Consider the following 19,929-nt stretch of genomic DNA (forward strand, 5'->3'; position numbering starts at 1 on the left):
TACAGGGGTTTTTAGGATAATGGTTCATCAGTTTAGTAGGTGTTAGCTTAATTACTTTTATCGGGATACTGTTGCCCCGGTTGGGTGGATGAACAGTCCCTAAGAAGAGAAGGAAGAGAGCAAAGACCGAAAAAGTTTGAAGGAGAGGAAGGGATGGCATGGCGTAGAGTGAAATGCTTTTTCATTAAAATGCAAAGATGAAGGAGATGTTTCAGAGTGCCCGGCCGTCTAGAGGGTTCTGTTTACTTTCCATTCCCGCTGTTAGGGACATAGGAGTCTGACCTACATTAGGGAAATGGAATAGAATAAGTTTCCAGAATTCCTAAATATGGTGGAATTGGGTAGAAAAGATCAGAGGAAAGGTTGTAGGAAGGAAGGGTGGGAAAGTCAAACAACTGGCTCCTACTGTAAGGCTACTGGGGCCTCAGGCTAACAGCATCATTTTAGTACCTTGATTGAGGTAGAAAAGGAAACGAGAGCAGAATAGCCTCGTAGTCAAAGGAACACAGAAGGAGAAACCACATTGCTGAGGAGAGTGAATTAGCTGGTAGAGGGACAGAATATAGAATTAGCTACCTCCTAAATCTTGAATTAATGTAATATGAAAAGAGATTGGGAAAAATTAGAATACTCTGAAATGTAATTATGTACCTGTTCAACTTTGAAACACCACAGAATGTTGGGAAATCCAATATCCACTAATAGTGAGCTATGTGGACGCGAGTAAATTCTGAAAGATTTTGCTATTTGGGGTATCAAGGTTTACTAAGTAACATGAAATTATTTACTTGCGGTGGGTTTTTAGAATGAAAGTTGTTTTCCCTCTCTTAAGAACACCCGAATTCACAGCTAGGGTATGGAGGATTTGCCAGGAAAATGCAAACACCTGTGGCTGAAGTAGAGCCAAGCTCTCTCCCTACATTTTTTTCCAGAAAGCAGTGGTGAAGAAATAGAAAAAGAGAGAATACTCCTCTTAGATCAGAGCTAAGGTCCTGATAGCAGTCACTCCTTTCTCAATGCATGGAATGGAAACTGTTAGAGCTGCACCTCTCACCATGAAGGGGTCTGGGGGCAAGGAACTCATCTCTGAGGTTTGAGAGTAGGCCTGAAAACCGGGAAGGGGGCCCCTTCTTGTCTGGAGATGATAATGATTTGGCAAAAACAATGACGGGATCTGTGAGGCTCTACTTGTGGTAGGAAGCTTTTGGGAAGAGTGGGGTAGCCTCCTTCTATTCCACCATCCAGGAATACATTCGTTCCTACAAAGTACAAGAAGGATTCAAAGGTATACATGTGTCAAAAATCACAATGAGCACTGTAAATATATGCAATTTTTATTCATCAACTATACCTTAATTTAAAAAATTAAGAAAAGTTCAAAGGTGTTCGAGGAGGAAGGCATTCTGGAGAATCCTAGGAAAGTCACCTCAATGTAGGAAGAACATATTCAGGCAGAAAAGAGAGCAGTACCAGCAGCTGCTGGAAGATCTAAGAGAAGCTTGACACTCCTGGCCCCAAACACTGCCTGGCTACAACACGATATCCAGGGACAGATACCTTCCATGTACAGCAAGCTGTGGAGTGGCAAGAAAGCAAAGCACATACCAAAAGCAGGCAGGAAGCAGAGCTGGCTGGTAAGACTCTGAGGTTATTGCAGGAAGCAGGTGTTGCCTCTGCCTTTCACCAGCTTCTTCTGGAGAAGAACAGAGTAGGGGAAAAGAAGAAAGATGCTCCAGATACCATCTTTGGTGGAAACAGCTGCTAGCTCTAGCAACGATGACTAAGTCAATTTTGCTAAAGAGCAAAGAAGCTGTGTGTCTTGGATTTTAAACAGCGATAGACTAGCAAAATAATCTATGATGTGAATCTGAGATTTTACACCTTAGACTCTTTTAAAATGTAGTGACTAAAAATATATACCAGTGGATAAATGAAGTCAGGGATATACTTGAAATTTTTTCTGCCAGAGTAGAAATGACTTCAAAATATATGATAATGCAGCTTTCATGTAATCCCAGCTACTGGGGAGGCTGAGGCAGGAGTATTGCTTAAACCCGGGAAGCGGAGGTTGCAGTGAGCCAAGATCATGCCACTGCACTCCAGCCTGGGTGACAGAGTGATACTCTGTCTCAAAAAAAAAAAAAGATAATGCAGCTTTCAATATTATAAGCTTTATGTTCTCACACTTCTAAGTGATAATCAAATGTGTTACACAACTTTATACCCTGAGATCCAAAATACATAAATATTTGACAATATGTACAAGACTGTATCAATAAGAAAATGTGGCACATGTATAAAGAAAGGAACCTCACACAGATTAAGGAAAATGACATTGATTACAAATGTCCTCAGCCTGAGTTGGCTGTGTTGCCTTTGTACACTTCAGCCCTCTGAGCTGAAGTGGGAGTGGTTTCTCTCCTGAAAATGTTTCTGAGGCCCAAATAGCTGAAGAGGTGGAGACATTACAGAAACCACCTGGAGCCCCCAGAACTGGCAGACACCTGCCTGATGCTGCCATGGGCCCCCAGCTCCTTGGCTTTGTGGTCCTTTGCCTTCTAGGAGCAGGTGAGTCCCAGAACACATAGGCAACTTTTGGCCTTATTTTGTAGGCCTCAGCCCAAGGCATCTCCTAAAGGCTTAAGCATTGGAGATCCCCTTCAGCGCTGCCTCTAACTCTGTCCCCTTCCTTTACAGGCCCCCTGGAAGCCCAAGTGACCCAGAACCCAAGATACCTCATCACAGTGACTGGAAAGAAGTTAACGGTGACTTGTTCTCAGAATATGAACCATGATTATATGTCCTGGTATCGACAAGACCCAGGGCTGGGCTTAAGGCAGATCTACTATTCAGTGAATGTTGAGGTGATTGATAAGGGAGATGTTCCTGAAGGGTACAACGTCTCTCGAAAAGAGAAGAGGAATTTCCCCCTGATCTTGGAGTCGCCCAGCCCCAACCAGACCTCTCTGTACTTCTGTGCCAGCAGTTTATCCACAGTGCTGCACAGCCAGCTGCTCTCTGCACAAAAACAGAGGGTAGCTGCAAGAACAAGGAGACTCCTCCTTCAGGAGACCCCTCGCCGACCAACAGGATAAACTTCCTCCATCATCCCACAGAAGCCCTTCCCCACACGCCAGCCTCAGGGACTCTGCAATGCAGCCACTCTGCGGAACCAGGGGTCCATCCTCTACCTGCTATACCAATGAGGTTTCACAGTTGGGCAGGACAAGCTCACTGAGCTAGGTCTAGTGCCAGGGTACACTCTCCCATCCTTTCTTCTTGTGGAGCTTAAATCTTTAAATTCAACTAAACTGTTGCCCAAACTGAAGCCTCCATTTACAATCTAATGGGTCTCAACAATATTTGGTTCTGTATTCCAGGTCCTATTTATTCTGGAGGTTTTGTCACTTGGAGGAACACCATGTTTGGAGTTATTTATGAAACCCAGCACCTCCTATTTTCTTCCTCTCAGCAGATGGTCCAAATGCCCAAGCCAGAGATGCAAGACTGATCTTCACTCTCTCTCTGACTTTCTCCTTCCACACCGAATCCACCACCCTATCCCGCATTTTTCTAAGTACTAAATTCCTTACAAATTTTACTAACTTTTCTAACTTCACTGATCTCACCTGGATCACTCTAGCCACCTTCCAAGTAGCCACCCTACCTGCAAGCCTGCACCTGCCCCCACCCACAACCACTCCCTCAAGCTTAAAACCCTTTGGTTTATTTCTATTAACTAGCTAAAGTCTCAAGTTTATGTTAGTTTGCAAGTCTCTCAGCCCCTCCATGATGTGACCTTTGCATATCCCCCACCTTTCTAACACTGACTTCCCCTATCCTTCAATTACCACAACTGCCTGCATCTACTCCAGAAACATCCCACTTCTCGCACGTTCCCAAATATGTCCACTGCTGACTCACTCCTGGGTCTTTATCTACAATGGTCAGTCTACCCAGAATACCATTTCTCTCTCTGGTATTCATCTGTTCTTCCAGCTGCTCTTTTTGTGCAGACTACAGCTGGCTGTGCAGCACTGTGGATAAGCTGCTGGTGCAAATGTACAGAGAGGTCTGGACTGGGCGACTCCAGGAATGGGGGAGATTCTCCTTCATAGACCAGTTTAGAAGTCACTTCCTCCAAGGTGATTTCCTTGAATCATTGACTGGGTTATTTCTCCACTGTGTGTTCTTCTAACAGCCTGAACAGAGCTAACACCAACACCGAGACACCACCATGAACTCACCAGCCATTGACTTCTCTGTTCTATAGCTTTTGCCTCTTTGGAACAGGTATGTCATGGGTGCAGGTATGACATCCTTGAACTTGGTTTGCTAGACCCTACATTAAGCCTTTTTCTGGTGGTTACACATCAGTATATTTCCTGAGTTCTCTCTTTTTAGCCACAATGTCCATGAATGCTGGTGTCACTGAAATTTCAGTTTACCAATTTTCAGAGTCAGAAAATAAAGTTCTATATTACAACCAGAATATGTTTTATGACCGATATGTGCTGAGCCAGACAAGAGGCAGGAATGAAGCTCCAACTAATCTGTTTCTCAGTTGGTGCTTAGAGTACAAACAAATAGAGAGTCTCTAATAGACCTGTGTCTCTTGAGATAAGACTGAGCATTTCTTTTTTTTTTTAATATATATATACTTTAAGTTCTATTTCTTGCAACCTCCAGACATCCAGCCCTTCGTAGACACTGCCAGCCGTTAACTCAAAGCCCTGCACAGCCACTTCCTCTCTGCACAGAAAAGACTGCCACAAGGGGAGAGACGGTCTTACCTTCCTGAGCCTGCCCTTACCAGAGGAAGCCACTGCCACCGCAGAAGCACTTAGGAGCCTTTCCCACCTCCTTGCACTGAGACTTATGGAACTCTTGAGGGCCCTAGTCTGTAAAAGTCCATCCCCGGCCTGGCGCGGTTGCTCACGCCTGTAATTCCAGCACTTTGGGAGGCTGAGGTGGGTGGATCATGAGGTCAGGAGTTCGAGACCAGCCTGGCCAACATGGTGAAACCCCATCTCTACTAAAGGTACAAAAAATTAGTCAGGCATGATGGTGCACACCTATAATCCCAGCCACTTGGGAGGCTGAGGCAGGAGAATTGCTTGAACCCAGGAGATGGAGGTTGCAGTGAGCCGAGATCACACCATTGTACTGCATCCTGGGTGACAGGATGAGACTCCGTCTCAAAAAAAAAAAAAAAAAATCTATCCCCAGATCACGGTGCGCCTGTGAGACGGAGCTGTCAATGTTCTCTTTCCCTTCCTTCTCATTTTCTGTTTCAATTGGGCTTCATCAGCCTGGGTTCTTTATTAGAATTGACCTGCATCAATCCAGTGCCCCCCTCATACCACCTACTAGGGAAGGCTGCATTCTACATTACGGTCTTCAGGGATCCTCTCTGGGGCCCCACGTGCTTCCCTTTTTGTTTACCTGTGTCTCGGGGCAATTTTAATCTTAGTCTTATATTTTTCATTTAAGCAGGTTAGGCTACACTATACACTTACAGATTTTGCCAGTAGAAGCTTTGAGACTTCACATCTTGTAAAATAAAAAAAAAATTGTACTAAAGATAACACTGTTTATGGATGTAAAGCTTTTTGTGTAAGCAAATAGTCTGGTGAAACTGAAGTTCAAAGGTGTTTGTGTTGGGTAGCTGTGTCATTATGCTTGATTTATGGTAAGGCCAAGTCTGTTGGATTAGATATTAGATAGTCACAGTAATGTCAAAACTAAGGAATATAGTCTGAATAATTATGATAACTACTTTATATTATTGCGAACAACTTAAAAACTATTGTGACTTGATTGATTCACACTATGCATGGATACAGTTTCAAAACCTGTTTAGACCATTAGAAAGTTTTAATGAATAATGTTAGCAAAATAACCACAAGTAAAGTGTTACCGGAAAATGCAGTATAAGCATCACACTGACAGTTGTAGCTGACCCTTTTGTTTTGATCAGTGGTTCTCGATGTGTACCAAAATTACTTGGTGAGATTTCTTTTTATTGTGGGAATAACACTTAGCATGAAATCTAACCTTTAAACAAAACTAATGTGCAATATGATATTGTTAACTCTAGGTACAATGTTGCATAGCAGATTTCTAGAATGTAATTATCTTGTATAATTGAAACTTTACACCAATTGAATGGCAGCTCAGTTCTTCCTTCTCCCATTTTCCTGGCAATTATCATTCTGTTCTCTGCTTCTCTGTGTTTGACATAATGCTAAGTGAAATGAGCCAGTCACACAAGGACAAATCTTTCATTGAAGGAGTCTTTTATCACCAAAAGTATTTAGAATTCCTGGCACTTGGTGATAATAAAAGCAAAACCATTTCACTTGGGTTTTATGATTGTTTTAAAATGCTTTGCACCCTTTATTGCTTGCACCTGGGGCTGAACACACCTACCACCCCATTATTGATATACCACCATCTCCCCAACCCCACCAGGTAAACCTACACATGTGAGCACTCACATGAACCTACACATGTGGATTTGAACCAGATTCAAACCCAGACAGCATAGTTCCAAAGCCTGCCCTATTACCCAATATGCTACTTGTAGTAATTATTAAGTATATTGTATGAGAAACTAAGACTGCTCTCAATAAAATATATGTTGAGAGTGAGGAGAGAGAGAGAGAGAGAGAGAGAGAGAGAGAAAATGGTAAGGTTTTCCTAATCACAGTTGGTCAGGAAAAAAATTACCTTCACTTTCAAAGACTGAGACTCACCAGAAGGACTCATGGGACTCGGCGTGTCCTTGGACTCATAGCAAAGATGTATCACAAATATGTAGTAAGAATACTATGATCACAAGGAACAAAGACATGGTGGACTTTGGAGAAATCCATGTGAGACTTCCTTATGTTCTCTTCCATGAGAGAGCACACTCTCACCCCAACAATGAAAATGCAGCAACGTGAGAACAACCTTTCTGCCCAGGGAAGCTCATTAGAGACTCAGCACCTCCAATACTTTCAGTGGCTGGTGTTAGGTGCTGAATCGTGTCATTAAACATTCATATGTTGAAATCCCAGCCTCCAGTACCTAAGAATATGACTATGTTTGGAGATAAGGATTTTAAAGAGGTGGTTAGGGTTAAATGAGGTCCTCACTAATATGACTGGGATCCTTATAAGAGGAAATTAGGACACAAACATGCATAGAGGGAAGACAATGTGCAGACACGGGGGAAGCCATCTACAAGCCAAGGAGCGAGGCTCCACGAGAAACCAACCATGCTGACGCCCCGATCTTGGATGTCTAGTCTCCAGAAGTATGAGAAAATACATTTCTGCTGTTTAAATGACCTAGTCTGTGGTGACTTATGGCAGCTCTCGCAAAATAATTCAGCTGATCACATTGGCACCCTCTGCCTATCATGCAGCATAATTCCAGACTTGACGTAAAGCAAGTGTTCAGCCTAACCCACGTGGTTTGTGCAAGCAGTCTAGGCACACTAAGCCATGCTTACCAGTTACTATAGTGGGAACACTCCCAAAATTCAAGTTCGCAGATGCCAATCAAGAGCCAACCATGCAAGCAGGCCCTTCTAAGGCCAGCAGTCTCAGGCCCACTGTGTCAACTCTTTTCTATACGTGCACATACACACAGTGACACTTCCATGAGCACAAGGGATGTCCTTCACTCTCTAGCACCTCTAGACCCTTTCTAGTCTAGACAATGGCTGAGGGATTATGAGTGTGGGCCGGGACAATGACATCACAGACCATCAACCCACAGCCTGGTCCTGGGAGAAGACCTATTCTTTCTTCAAAGCAGCCATGGGAATCAGGCTCCTCTGTCGTGTGGCCTTTTGTTTCCTGGCTGTAGGTGAGTCCTAGGAGTTCCTGGGTCTGGGGAGTTGGTGGCAACCCCTGTCCTACTATTTCGAGGTCTTTTATACAAAGCTCTTTTCTCCTCTCCTCCTTGATGGCCTGTTTTTCACCCTTGCTTTCTGTCTCTCACAGGCCTCGTAGATGTGAAAGTAACCCAGAGCTCGAGATATCTAGTCAAAAGGATGGGAGAGAAAGTTTTTCTGGAATGTGTCCAGGATATGGACCATGAAAATATGTTCTGGTATCGACAAGACCCAGGTCTGGGGCTACGGCTGATCTATTTCTCATCTGATGTTAAAATGAAAGAAAAAGGAGATATTCCTGAGGGGTACAGTGTCTCTAGAGAGAAGAAGGAGCGCTTCTCCCTGATTCTGGAGTCCGCCAGCACCAACCAGACATCTATGTACCTCTGTGCCAGCAGTATATCCACAGCGCAGCACAGCCACATCCTCTCTGCACAAAAAGAGCAGACGTAAGAGAGAAGGGGCCCTAACTCAGGGCTGGTGCTGGCTCCAATGGCATATTCGTGCTAAATAGAAAAAAAGTGGCCACTAAGGAGAAACTAGCTCCATAAGCACACTTCTTTGCAAGGAGAGAATGAGGTATTATTTTTCACCCCTTTACAAGTCAGGGACTGTTCTGGATTTAATTCTCCCAATCCAGTGTGTTGTAAATTCACGAGTCCCAACAAGGAGGAAAAGTCCTCTCGCATATTCACACCGTAACCCTGTTCTACCATTTCGTTAATTAATTTTACCTTCCCTTTTGTATCCTTGTCTCTCTTAACTGTGCATTTTCTACTTTGCTTAGTGTTTTGCTCTTGGTTGACATTTCACTAGAGGACATTAACATATTCTAAATTCTTTCGATGATTTTTACTGTCCATGTGCTGATTCAAGAGAAAGTTTGTGGAATTTGAATTTTGTTCATTCAATTTAGAAAGAGAAAAACTCTGATTAAAACAAATCTTCGTCCAGGTTCTCTGATCAATCATATTTTGCTGGAAAAAATTCTGATCACAGAAGGTGTAAACTATGCTGCAGAAGGTGGTAGGAACTTGGTTATAACTGTACTCACAATCTTCTGGAAAAAGTGTGTATTTGTCTGTCTTTAAGAATAAAACATATGCTCTTCTGTCAGTAAAAATTAACAGTGCTTTGGAAATACAAATAAATGTAAAGGGTATTAGAAATCCCAAACTGCAGAGCACTTGCACAATTATTATTGGCAAGACAAAACAGGCATCTGAAAACGTATTTTGATTCAGTGCTAAATTTTTGTGTGGATGAAGTCAGAGAAAAAAATTAAATGAATGTGTATCACAATATTCAAGATTAAGTTTGTGTGAGATAGGACTTGAGCTGATTTTGAATACAAGTAAATGAGGGAAGAGAAACCATCAAAAGGAAGAAATACCCTGCAAATGTTTCTGTGAGAGAGTCTACCAGAAGGAAGAGGAAGATTCTTTCCCTGAGGAAAGACAGGAATCACAATTCTCCCAGCTGAGGTCAACATCCAGAACAGAGAAAGCACACCTTCCCAGAATATCATTAAAATCCTTTCCCTTTTGCCCCGAGAATACATGCTAGCGGTGCTTGTGGCTGCAGCGTTTCCCCTGAGATAACACACAAGGTTTGATACAAGAAATTCTTTCTCCACCTTCTAAACATTACAGTGCTTAACTCCTACATCCTGTTCAAGAAGGAGAATTCTGAGCACACGGTTAGCCATAGAAACTTCAGACTGACATTGATTAAAAGGATGCTGAAAAAGCATCGTGAGCCAGGGCAGCAACGTCTCTGGGGTCGTCCACGCTCTGATGATATCACACCTCTTGGCCCACCTGGAAGACATTTTCCCAACAGCATTACCACCAACATCAAAGAAACAAAACCCAACTGGTCACTGCAACTTTTGCTGCTCACACAATGACGAGGATGGCAAGATCTATAGAGAACGGCAATATTTTTGTGCGGAATGTGATGTTTCACTTTCTGTTGTTCCGTGCTTTGAAATTTTCCCACACGAAAAAATTATCTAATAGTGATTATTATATACATTTCTGTGATGTTAGGATTAGAGGCCAGCTCTGTTTAGAAATAATTCCAAGAACAGTTTTTATATTTTATGTTCATGTTGATAATCAGTCAAATTTGCCTCAGCCTCAAAGAGCATGTTTATGTCAAATTAAATGAATGCTGGCAGCGAGCTGCACTTTTTTTTACTAAACAGGAAAAGGGTTAAATAACAGAACACTGTATCTACAGATTTTCATATTCAGTGAAACTTCAGGTTTTCTGAGAGTCCTACATTTTCCCACAGATTATTTATTTCTTATAGCAAGTATTGCCCAGACTCAGAAGATCAATTGCAAGAGATGGGAACAGGTACCAGCACTTTGCGTCCATTCCCAGGGCTATGTGGGACCATTTCCAACACAGGGGTCATCACCTCAATTGAGTCCCTGGTAGAAAGAGTGCTATGCCAGACTCAGCTTCCCTTCTGGCATGGTTACCACCTGCTCCCTCCAACACAGCCTCACCTTGCTAAGAAAATGCAGCCCAGGGAGAGAGGAAGAACACATAAAAAAATGAAAATGAAAATAGGCAGAGATGGAGTATCAAACATCAAAGTAAGTAACAGAAGACATCTAAAGAGGTCAAAAGGATTGTAGATTGGGATAGGAGGTTTGAATTTAGAAAAAAAAATGAAAAAGTGTTCACGGGGGAGTTCACAGTTTACAGAATATACTTTTTTCTTCTTCTTCTTCTTCTTTTGAAATGGAGTCTCGCTCTGTTGCTGAGGCTGGAGTGCAGTGGCACAATCTTGGCTAATTGCAACCTACACCTCCCAGGTTCAAGTGATTCTCCTGCCTCAGCCTCCCGAGTAGCTGGGATTACAGGCGCACACCACCATGCCTGGCTAATTTTTGTTATTTTTAGCAGAAATGAGTTTTCATTATGTTGGTCAGGCCGGTCTCGAATGCCTGACCTCGTGATCTGCCCACCTTGGCCTCACAAAGTGCTGGGATTACAGGTATAAGCCACCACGCCTGACCCACATAATAGACTTTTAAAGGCACATAATAGATCGTGGATGTTTACCATGAGGGTACAGAGAATAATTCAGAAAATGTAAACCATTATTTCACTAAACATACATAAACATACATCACATTAGGAGACCAACAAATTCACAGAACATAAAAATTGATACTCTAAATCTATAAATCTATAAATAAATTTGTTTATTCATTTATTTATTTTGTTTTACTTTAAGTTCAGGGACAGATGTGCAGAATGTGCAGGTTTGTTACATAGGTATACATGTGCCATGGTGGTTTGCTGCATCTATCAACCTGTCATCTAGGTTTTAAGCCCTATAAGCATTAGCTGTTTGTCCTGATGCTCTCCCTCCCCTCGCCCCCTGACCCCCAACAGGCCCTAGTGTGTGTTGTTTTCCTCCCTGTGTCCACATGTTATCACTGTTAAACTCCCATTTATGAGTGACAACATGCGGTATTTGGTTTTCTGCTCCCATGTTAGTTTGCTGAGGATAATGGCTTCCAGCTTCATCCATGTCCCTGGAAAGGACGTGATCTCATTCCTTTTTATGGCTGCATAGTATTCCATGGGGTATACATGCCACATTTTCTTCATCCAGTCTATCATTGATAGGCATTTGGGTTGGTTCTATGTCTTTTAAGCAATGTTTTAAATTATGTGATTTGGGAAAATATAATAAAATAAATTATTTTTTGTTGAATGGGAGTATTAACAGGGCTTTTTGATGGGACATGGCCATGAAGATGTCTGGCCTCTTCCTGTAGGGAACAAGGAAAATTTAGAGAAGGAGGCAATTTTTTTTTCTCTAGAGTCCACTGAGATATCACAGGTAGTTTATACATATAAAATACAGCAGCCCTGACATACAGGTATTATTTTCTCCTAATTAAAAATAAATTTAAATAAGTGAAGTGTAATTAAACCTAAATTTAAATGACTTGCCTATAACCACACAGCTGAAAAGTTAGTGGAAAAGGCATGTTTCTATATTGTTTTTTAAATAATAAGATAATTGAATCCAAGATAGGTATATTTCCATCCTCAGCTGAATGGGTCCCAAGACCAACCATTAGGGGAAAGATGTAATCCACACAGCCAGGGAATTCTACCTTCTACCTTTGTAACAGCAAGATAGCCATAGCACCAAAGACATTTTTAATGTCTTAGCACAAACTTCTAACACCTCCATTTTGAAGTAGAAGGATGAAGGCTTGAGAGCAGAAACTGGATCTTGTTAGTGATGGACAAGTGGACATAGTCATATTAATTGTGTGTTTTACCACATTCTTTGATAATCACTATTAAACCAGCTGTAGATACACTGTATCATCATTTATCTCCCATGTCACCATCATATCATAAGATTAACATTGATGACTTTGAAAATTTGCTGCTAAAATTAAATTATCTCAATTTTCCAGTATCCTCCTAACTGACCTAGCCAATTTTGTATGGCTTGAAAAATTGGGAAGTCTTCTCATCTGTGCTAGATCTTCTTCAATTAATTTCAATTCATTAAAACAGAAATAGCAAGAAACTAAGAGTCGATGGGGTTTCTTCATCCCATCATTCCCTATAAAGGGCAGTGACAAGCACCTAGATATAACATAGATCTCTTCTGCCCTCTGTTGAGGGCATCAGAACTGGCTCAGTTCACTCAGACATCGGTGGCAGAAAGTTGAGGGAGATTTCCTTTATGCTTAAGCCTTCAGTAGAATAAACTGGTACCTGTTCTATCTAATGGATGATGTCTTATTTAACTTGGGACACTGAAGGGGTACTATTCACTAATGAAAACATTAAAAAGCAGACCATAAGATATTTTAAAGAAAGAGAAAACATAATGAAGAATGTATAATCATTACATAGTGTATCAGTCTGTTTTCACACTGATGATAAAGACACACCCGAGACTGGGAAGAAAAAGAGGTTTAATTGGACTTAACAGTTCCACATGGCTGGGGAGGGTTCAGAATCATGGCAGGAGGTGAAAGGCACTTCTTACATGGTGGCAGCAAGAGAAAAATCAGAAAGAAGCAAAAGCAGAAACCCCTGAGAAACCCATCATATCTCGCGAGACTTATTCACTATCATGAGAATAGCTCAGGAAAGACTGGCCCCCATGATTCAATTACCTCCCCCTGGGTCCCTCCCACAACACATGGAATTCTGGGAGATACAATTCAAGTAGAGATTTGGGTGGATACACAGCCAAACCATATCCTTCTGCCTCAGGCCCCTCCAAATCTGATGTCCTCACATTTCAAAACCAATCATGCCTTCCCAACAGTCCCCCGAAGTCTTAATTCATTTCAGCAATTACCCAAAAGTCCACAGTCCAAAGTCTCATCTGAGACAAGGCAAGTCCCTTCCACCTATGAGCCTGCAAAATAAGCTAGTTACTTCCTAGACACAATAGGGGTACAGGGATTAGATAAATACAGCCATTCCAAATGGGAGAAATTGGCCAAAACAAAGGGGTTACAAGTCCCCATGAAAGTCTGAAATCCAGTGGGGCAGCCAAATTTTGAAGCTCCAAAACGATCTCCTTTGACTCCAGGTCTGACATCCAGGTCACGCTGGGGCAAGCGGTGGGTTCCCATGGTCTTGGGCAGCTCCACTCCTGTGGCTTTGCAGAGTACAGTCTCCCTCCCGGCTGCTTTCACAGGCTGGCATTGAGTGCATGTGGCTTTTCCAAGTACACAGCACAAGTTGTTGGTGGATCTACCATTCTGGGGTCTGGAAGACGTTGGCCCTCTTCTCACAGCTCCACTAGGCCGTACCCAAGTAGGGACTTTGTGTGGGGGCTCCAACCCCACATTTCCCTTCTGTGCTGCCCTAGCAGAGGTTCTCCATGAGAGCCCCACCCCTGCAGCAAATTTTGCCTGGGCATCCAGGCCTTCCCACACATCTTCTAAAATCTAGGTGGAGGTTCCCAAACCTCAATTCTTGACTTCTGTGCACCTACAGGCTCAACATCACATGAAAGGTGCCAAGGCTTCCACCCTCTGAAGACACAACCTGAGCTCTATGTTGGCCCCTTTCATCTATGGCTGGAGTGGCTGGGACACAGGACACCAAGTCCCTAGGCTGCACATGGCATGGGGACCCTGGGCCTGGCCCATTAAACCAGTTTTTCATCCTGGACCTCCAGGCCTGTAATGGGAGGGGCTGCCATGAGGGTCTCTGACATGGCCTGGAGACATTTTCCCATGGTTTTGGGGATTAACATTAGGCTTCTTATGCAAATTTCTACAGCTGTGTTGAATTTCTCCTCAGAAAATGGGTTTTTTTCCACTGCATTGTCAGGCTACAAATTTTATAAACTTTTATGTTCTGTTTCCTTTTTAAAATGGAATGCTTTTAATAGCACCCTAGTCACCTTTTGAACACTTTGCTGCTTAGAAATTTCTTCTGCCAGATACCCTAAATCATCTCTCTCAAGTTCAAAGTTCCGTAAATCTCTAGGGTGGGGACAAAATGCCATCTGTCTCTTTTCTAAAACATAACAAGAGTCACCTTTGCTCCAGTTCCCAACAATTTCCTCATCTCCATCTGAAACCACCTCAGCCTGGACCTTATTGTTCATATCACTATCAGCATTTTTGTCAAAGGCATTCAACAAGTCTCTAGGAAGTTCCAAACTTTCCCACATTTTCCTGTCTTCTTCTGAGTCCTCCAAACTGTTCCAATCTCTGCCTGTTACCCACTTGCAAAGTTGCTTTCACATTTTCGGGTATCTTTTCAGCAACACCCCACTCTACTGATAACAATTTTCTGTATTAGTCCATTTTTATGCTGCTGATAAAGACATACCTGTGACTGGGAAGAAAAAGTTTAATTGGACTTACAGTTCCACAGGGCTGCAGAGGCCTCAGAATCATGGCGGGAGGCAAAAGGCACTTCTTACATGGTGGCGGCAAGAGAAAAAAGAGAAAGAAGCAAAAGTGGAAACCCCTGATAAAACCATCGGATCTTATGAGACTTACTATCATGGGAATAGCACAGGAAAGACCGGCCCCCATGATTCAATTACCTCCCTGTGGGTCCCTCCCACAATGCATGGGAATTCTAGGAGATACAATTCAAACAGAGATTTGGATGGGGACACAGCTAAACCATATCACATAGTATATATTGAAAATGTATTGTCAAGTATCTTGGATGAGATACACATTGCCAGATACCATACAGTTACCTGCCTAAGAAAATAAGCCAATAATTATAGTCTATTAATGGTAACATTAGACAGACAAACGCTTACATGGTAATGCCAGATCCCATGGTTTGAGATGCTCTGACATGTGATGGGTCTCATACATCACTTTCTTGTCTAAAAATAGTAGCTAAGTGTTCTGAAACCTTGCCCTCAATGAACTCATATTACTTCTTAATTATTGCCATTCTGCTTTACAAATGCTCAAAAATCTGCATATTTAATATTCAGTTATGAATATATTTTACGCATGTGTAGGGTGGCAGGATAAGAAGAGGGATGATGTTAAATTTACTAACTTATAATTTCTAGGTGTAGAACTATTGCTTGCCCATATCTGAATATTAAAGCTATATTTGTCCTTCTTCGAATTTTGATTATACTGTCCTTCCATTTTATTTATTAAAAATTATGACCAGAGAGAGTGTGCGTAGTTGATACCCAAAGCAGAAAATCAAGTTATAGATGACTAGTTTATAAATTAAACAGAAATCCCTTACCCTAACCCTTCACAGACCATCTAAGCAATACATCAAATGCTAGTAGCCAACATTCTTCTTTTTGACAGGAAACTAAAAGTTTATTCTAAGAAACTAAATAAGAAGATCTCAAGCCTTGGAATTACATGGCATGTCAAGAGTGATATGAGATGCAGGGCTAAAGACAAAGAGAATAATTGATATATAAATATATAGTCTCATATAGTCAATTATCCAGTTTCTCTTGTTGAGAACTGTTAATGATATGAGATTTTACCATACTTGCAAGCTAAGAGCTTGACAGCATTCCATGGATGCTAGCAGAAGACAAGAGACTGCTGGATTACAGACAAAGTATTTTTAATACTCTCAACACAGCAGGCAGCATGAGCTTCATATGTCTATAAGTGACCTGTGCCTGCCCCTCTGCCCAGTTCCCCAACAGCGACACAGAGCAGTTTCTGGATGCTGTGGCTTTTCCCAAACCTCATCAATCTTTGTCTCATGGGGGTACATTGTGTTTATTATCCTGGATAGCAAACAGATCCAGAGGGAGATGTTATCTCTGTCTTCCAGGTTGATTGCTATATAAACATTCTTGACAAGATAGTCCAAATGAAAAGTTGATATAAGTTGTGCAGAAATGTCAGAGACCCATGAAGAATTAACTCTCAACACCTCTCCACTGCCTTTGGCACAGAACAAGTAGGTAACTATACCCACAGTAGCATAATAATGTATTTTTATTTGAAGAAATTGAGCAGCCCCCAAAAAGAGACTTACAAATACTGATATTTCAGTGTCCCTTATGAAACAACCAGTTCCCCGCCGAATCTCTTCAAGTAAAATCTCCTAGCAAACAAGTACCATCCATATTACCAGGCTTTCAGTCAGGTTTTTAGTGCTTTACTCTTAAAAATCAATATACAATCAAAGATCACTAGTATACAAAGTTTCTAACATAGATAGAAAGGAAAAGGATACAGACATTAAAAGAAAGAAGAGAAAAAGAAAATAAAAAACAAGAAACAGAAAAAGGAAAGGAAATTAAATAAATAGTGGGAACAAAGAAAATTGACTCAAGCATATAAAATAAAGAAAAAAAGTGGACTTCTAAGTAGTAATCATGTAAATTCTTGTTTCTATCCCAGACAGATATAAGAAACACATCATCCTTAAAACAGAATAAGATAAAGGGAGAAACTTTAAGAAAGTCAAAATAAATTTTTAAAATAAGAGTCAAAAGAAAACTCGATATAACATCCCAGAAAATAGAACAAAACGTTCAAGAAGTTAAATAACAGAAAACATGAAAGAAAATATAAGTGACTTGAAGGGTGAACAAAGGAGAGTCAACTGTCCAAGAGAAACTCCAGAAAAAAGAAAAAAAAATTAATTATCAGAGAAATTATACCCTAAAAATTAATTCCCAGAAATGAAAAAAAATTAGCCTCCATATTTTAAAATGCCTGCTGTTGGCTAATTAATGTCAGACAACTGAAATGAAGGCGTATCTTCATCATTTCAGAACACTGGGGATTAAATGATTCTAAACCACAAAAGACAAAGAAAATGTTAAAAATCAAAATTATACTTAGAGAAAAGTGATAAATAAATGCAGAAGTGGAATGACATCACATTTCTACACAGCAACACTGAATTCCAAAAAAAATGGTGCAAGAAATATCAACAAAATTCTGATAGAAAATCATTTTAATCTTAGATTTCTCTACTAACCCAATATATCAATAAAATGCAAATAAAAAGACATTTTTAATTATGTTAGGATCCAAAACATTTACCTCCATCTCAAGCTTTCTTAGGAAATTACTGGCTAGTATGTCTCAGCAAACTGAGAAAACAAACCAAAAAGAAAAAAAAATGGGGTCCAGGAAATAGAAATTCTCATTCAGAATAATAAGAAAGAAAAGTGCCAGGATAAAAGCTGGGCAGTGGAACTAATTAGCAACTAGCCCAGACTAAAGCAGAGGGACTCCAGGGTTGCATTTTCAAATAGTGCCAAAATGTAGACTATGGATCTATTAAATGATACATCTGAGTAACTCATCCACAATTTTGTAGTATCAGTTTGCATGGCCTGTCAAAAATCCAGATCCATCCTGGAGAAGGTGATCCCATTAAAAAGAATCCAGATTATTCAGCAATATCAAATATAGGTAGAAACCAAAAGACAAAAATCTGCTGATTTTTCAAACCATTAAAAAGATTGATGCAGTTCTGGTAATGGCATCATAATTCTTATAAGACCCATGCTCCCACAAATAACAAATATAAACTGAGGACGAACATTTTTAAAGCCTACCTTAAGGGACAGCAAAGCAACCAACAGCCAGCAGAAACTACAGGGAAGTCAACACTTGGATGACAGGTAAATTTTCTGTTTTTATAGCTTTTTGCTGGAAAGTAGTTCCCAGTCAAATAGAAACCCATTAAAAAGCCAGCTGTAGAGTTAGGAAAGACATGCAAGAAGGGAAAGTCCAAAAAAGAACAACCCAATGTTCTCCATACAAACTCTGTTTGAATCTCTGGTTGATGCCTAAACTATGCATGTGAGAGGAATACTGGAATCAGCAGTGTTAAACCTAACATAACTGGATAGAGATTTCAGCTGTTGCTGGCTATAGGAAACAGAATTTGAAGTATAAATCCAACCAAGTTAAATGCCTGTTAAAACAAAAATCCAACCATCCTTAGAAGGATAAAACAAAATCTAGATATATTGTTGACAATGTCCAAGATACAATGCAAAAATTACTAGGCATATGAAGAAAAGAAATCACATGACCTAATTTGAATGAAGAGGCCATTAGTGGATACAAACTTTAAGTTTACCTGGATGCTGGAATTACTAGACTGAAATTTAAAGTAGCTATTATAATCATGTTTAAGGATATAAAAGAAAATGTTCTTATAATGAATAAAATAGGAACGTTTATAACAATAATGAAAACTATTAAAAATAAATGAAAACTTTAAAATTTAAACTGCAATATTTGAAAATTAAATAAAATCTCACTAAATGAAATCTCTAGCAGATTAGAGATGACAGAAGAAAGATTCAGAAACTTGATGTTATATCCATAGAAATTACAAAATCTAGAAAACAGGAGAAAAATATGAAAAAAATAGCCTCAGTGATCTCTAGAAAAATATCAAAAGGTACAAAATGTGTGAAATTGGAGTAAAAGTGAAAGAAGAGGAGATATAAAAAAGCATGGGTAAAAAACAATATTTGTTTAAAAAGCCTAATTAAAAAGTATATTGAAAGACATAAAAAGAATTTCAGAAAAATAATCTGTAGAACACCTACCTAGGCACATCACAGTCAAATTGTCCAAAACTAGAAAAGAAGACAAAATCTTCAAACAGCCAGAGAAAAATCATACATACCAGGAACAATGACATGAATAATGATAATTTTTCATTTAAAAAAAGTGAATACCAGAAGAGAAGGGAACTGTAGCTGTAAAGTGCTACAAGAAATACAAAAAGTCAACCCAGAATTTGGTATAAAATATTCAGCTAAAAATTAAAATACCACAGTAAAGTTATCTGAATATAAATAAAAATTAAAATATTCATTGACAGTAGAACTACATGATAGTAAATGGCAATGGAATTCTCTCAGGTAAAAAAGAAATAATACCAGTTGGAAGCTTGGATTGTGAGGAAGAAATGAAGAGCACAAGAAGTAGTGAAATGAAGTCAGATATTAAAGAGTCTTAAAAATTCTATATCATATGTAAGACTAGCTAAAGTAAAAATTTCATCATTGTATTATAGGATATATAAAATATATATAATACAGAATGACACTAAAATCTAAAGGATAGAAGTAGGAAAAACAGATCTATTAGATACAAATTTCTTATATTTTAAGTAAACTTCTACAATATAGTAAGTAGACAAATAGTTTTAAATGTATCATTCTTTATTTTCCAGAATAGCCCTGAAAATATTAAAGAGGTATAGCAAAAAGCCAACAAATAAAAATCAAAACAGAATCTAAAAATATTATTCAAATATTTAAATAGAGTCTATTCTAGGAGAAAGTTTGGTATAATATTAAAAAATCAATCAATGTAATTCATCTTGTTAACACATTTTTAAAAATCTATTTGATTATACGTACAGACAGAAAAAATTTGGTAAAATTCCAAACTCATTTATAATAAAAACACTCAGAAAATTAGGTAAAAAAGGGACTTCTTCAATCTAATAAAGGCACCTGAAAGAAACCAACAGCTTATGTCACACTTAATGACAGAAATATTAAACGTCTT

At 39.9% G+C, this 19,929-nt stretch overlaps 2 gene segments (V, D, J or C); both read left to right on the forward strand.

Moving 5' to 3' along the window:
• The first annotated feature begins 1,896 nt into the window (after positions 1-1,896).
• Positions 1,897-3,098, forward strand: LOC112440478 (T cell receptor beta variable 27-like). The segment is given in 2 exon segments: positions 1,897-2,568; positions 2,698-3,098. Coding segments are annotated over 2 exon segments (447 nt in total).
• A 4,698-nt stretch (positions 3,099-7,796) lies between these two features.
• LOC129398367 (T cell receptor beta variable 28-like) lies at positions 7,797-10,791 on the forward strand. The segment is given in 2 exon segments: positions 7,797-7,860; positions 7,998-10,791. Coding segments are annotated over 2 exon segments (393 nt in total).
• Positions 10,792-19,929: the final 9,138 nt, after the last annotated feature.

Source organism: Pan paniscus, chromosome 6, assembly GCF_029289425.2.
Source record: "Pan paniscus chromosome 6, NHGRI_mPanPan1-v2.0_pri, whole genome shotgun sequence".
NCBI lineage: Eukaryota > Metazoa > Chordata > Mammalia > Primates > Hominidae > Pan > Pan paniscus.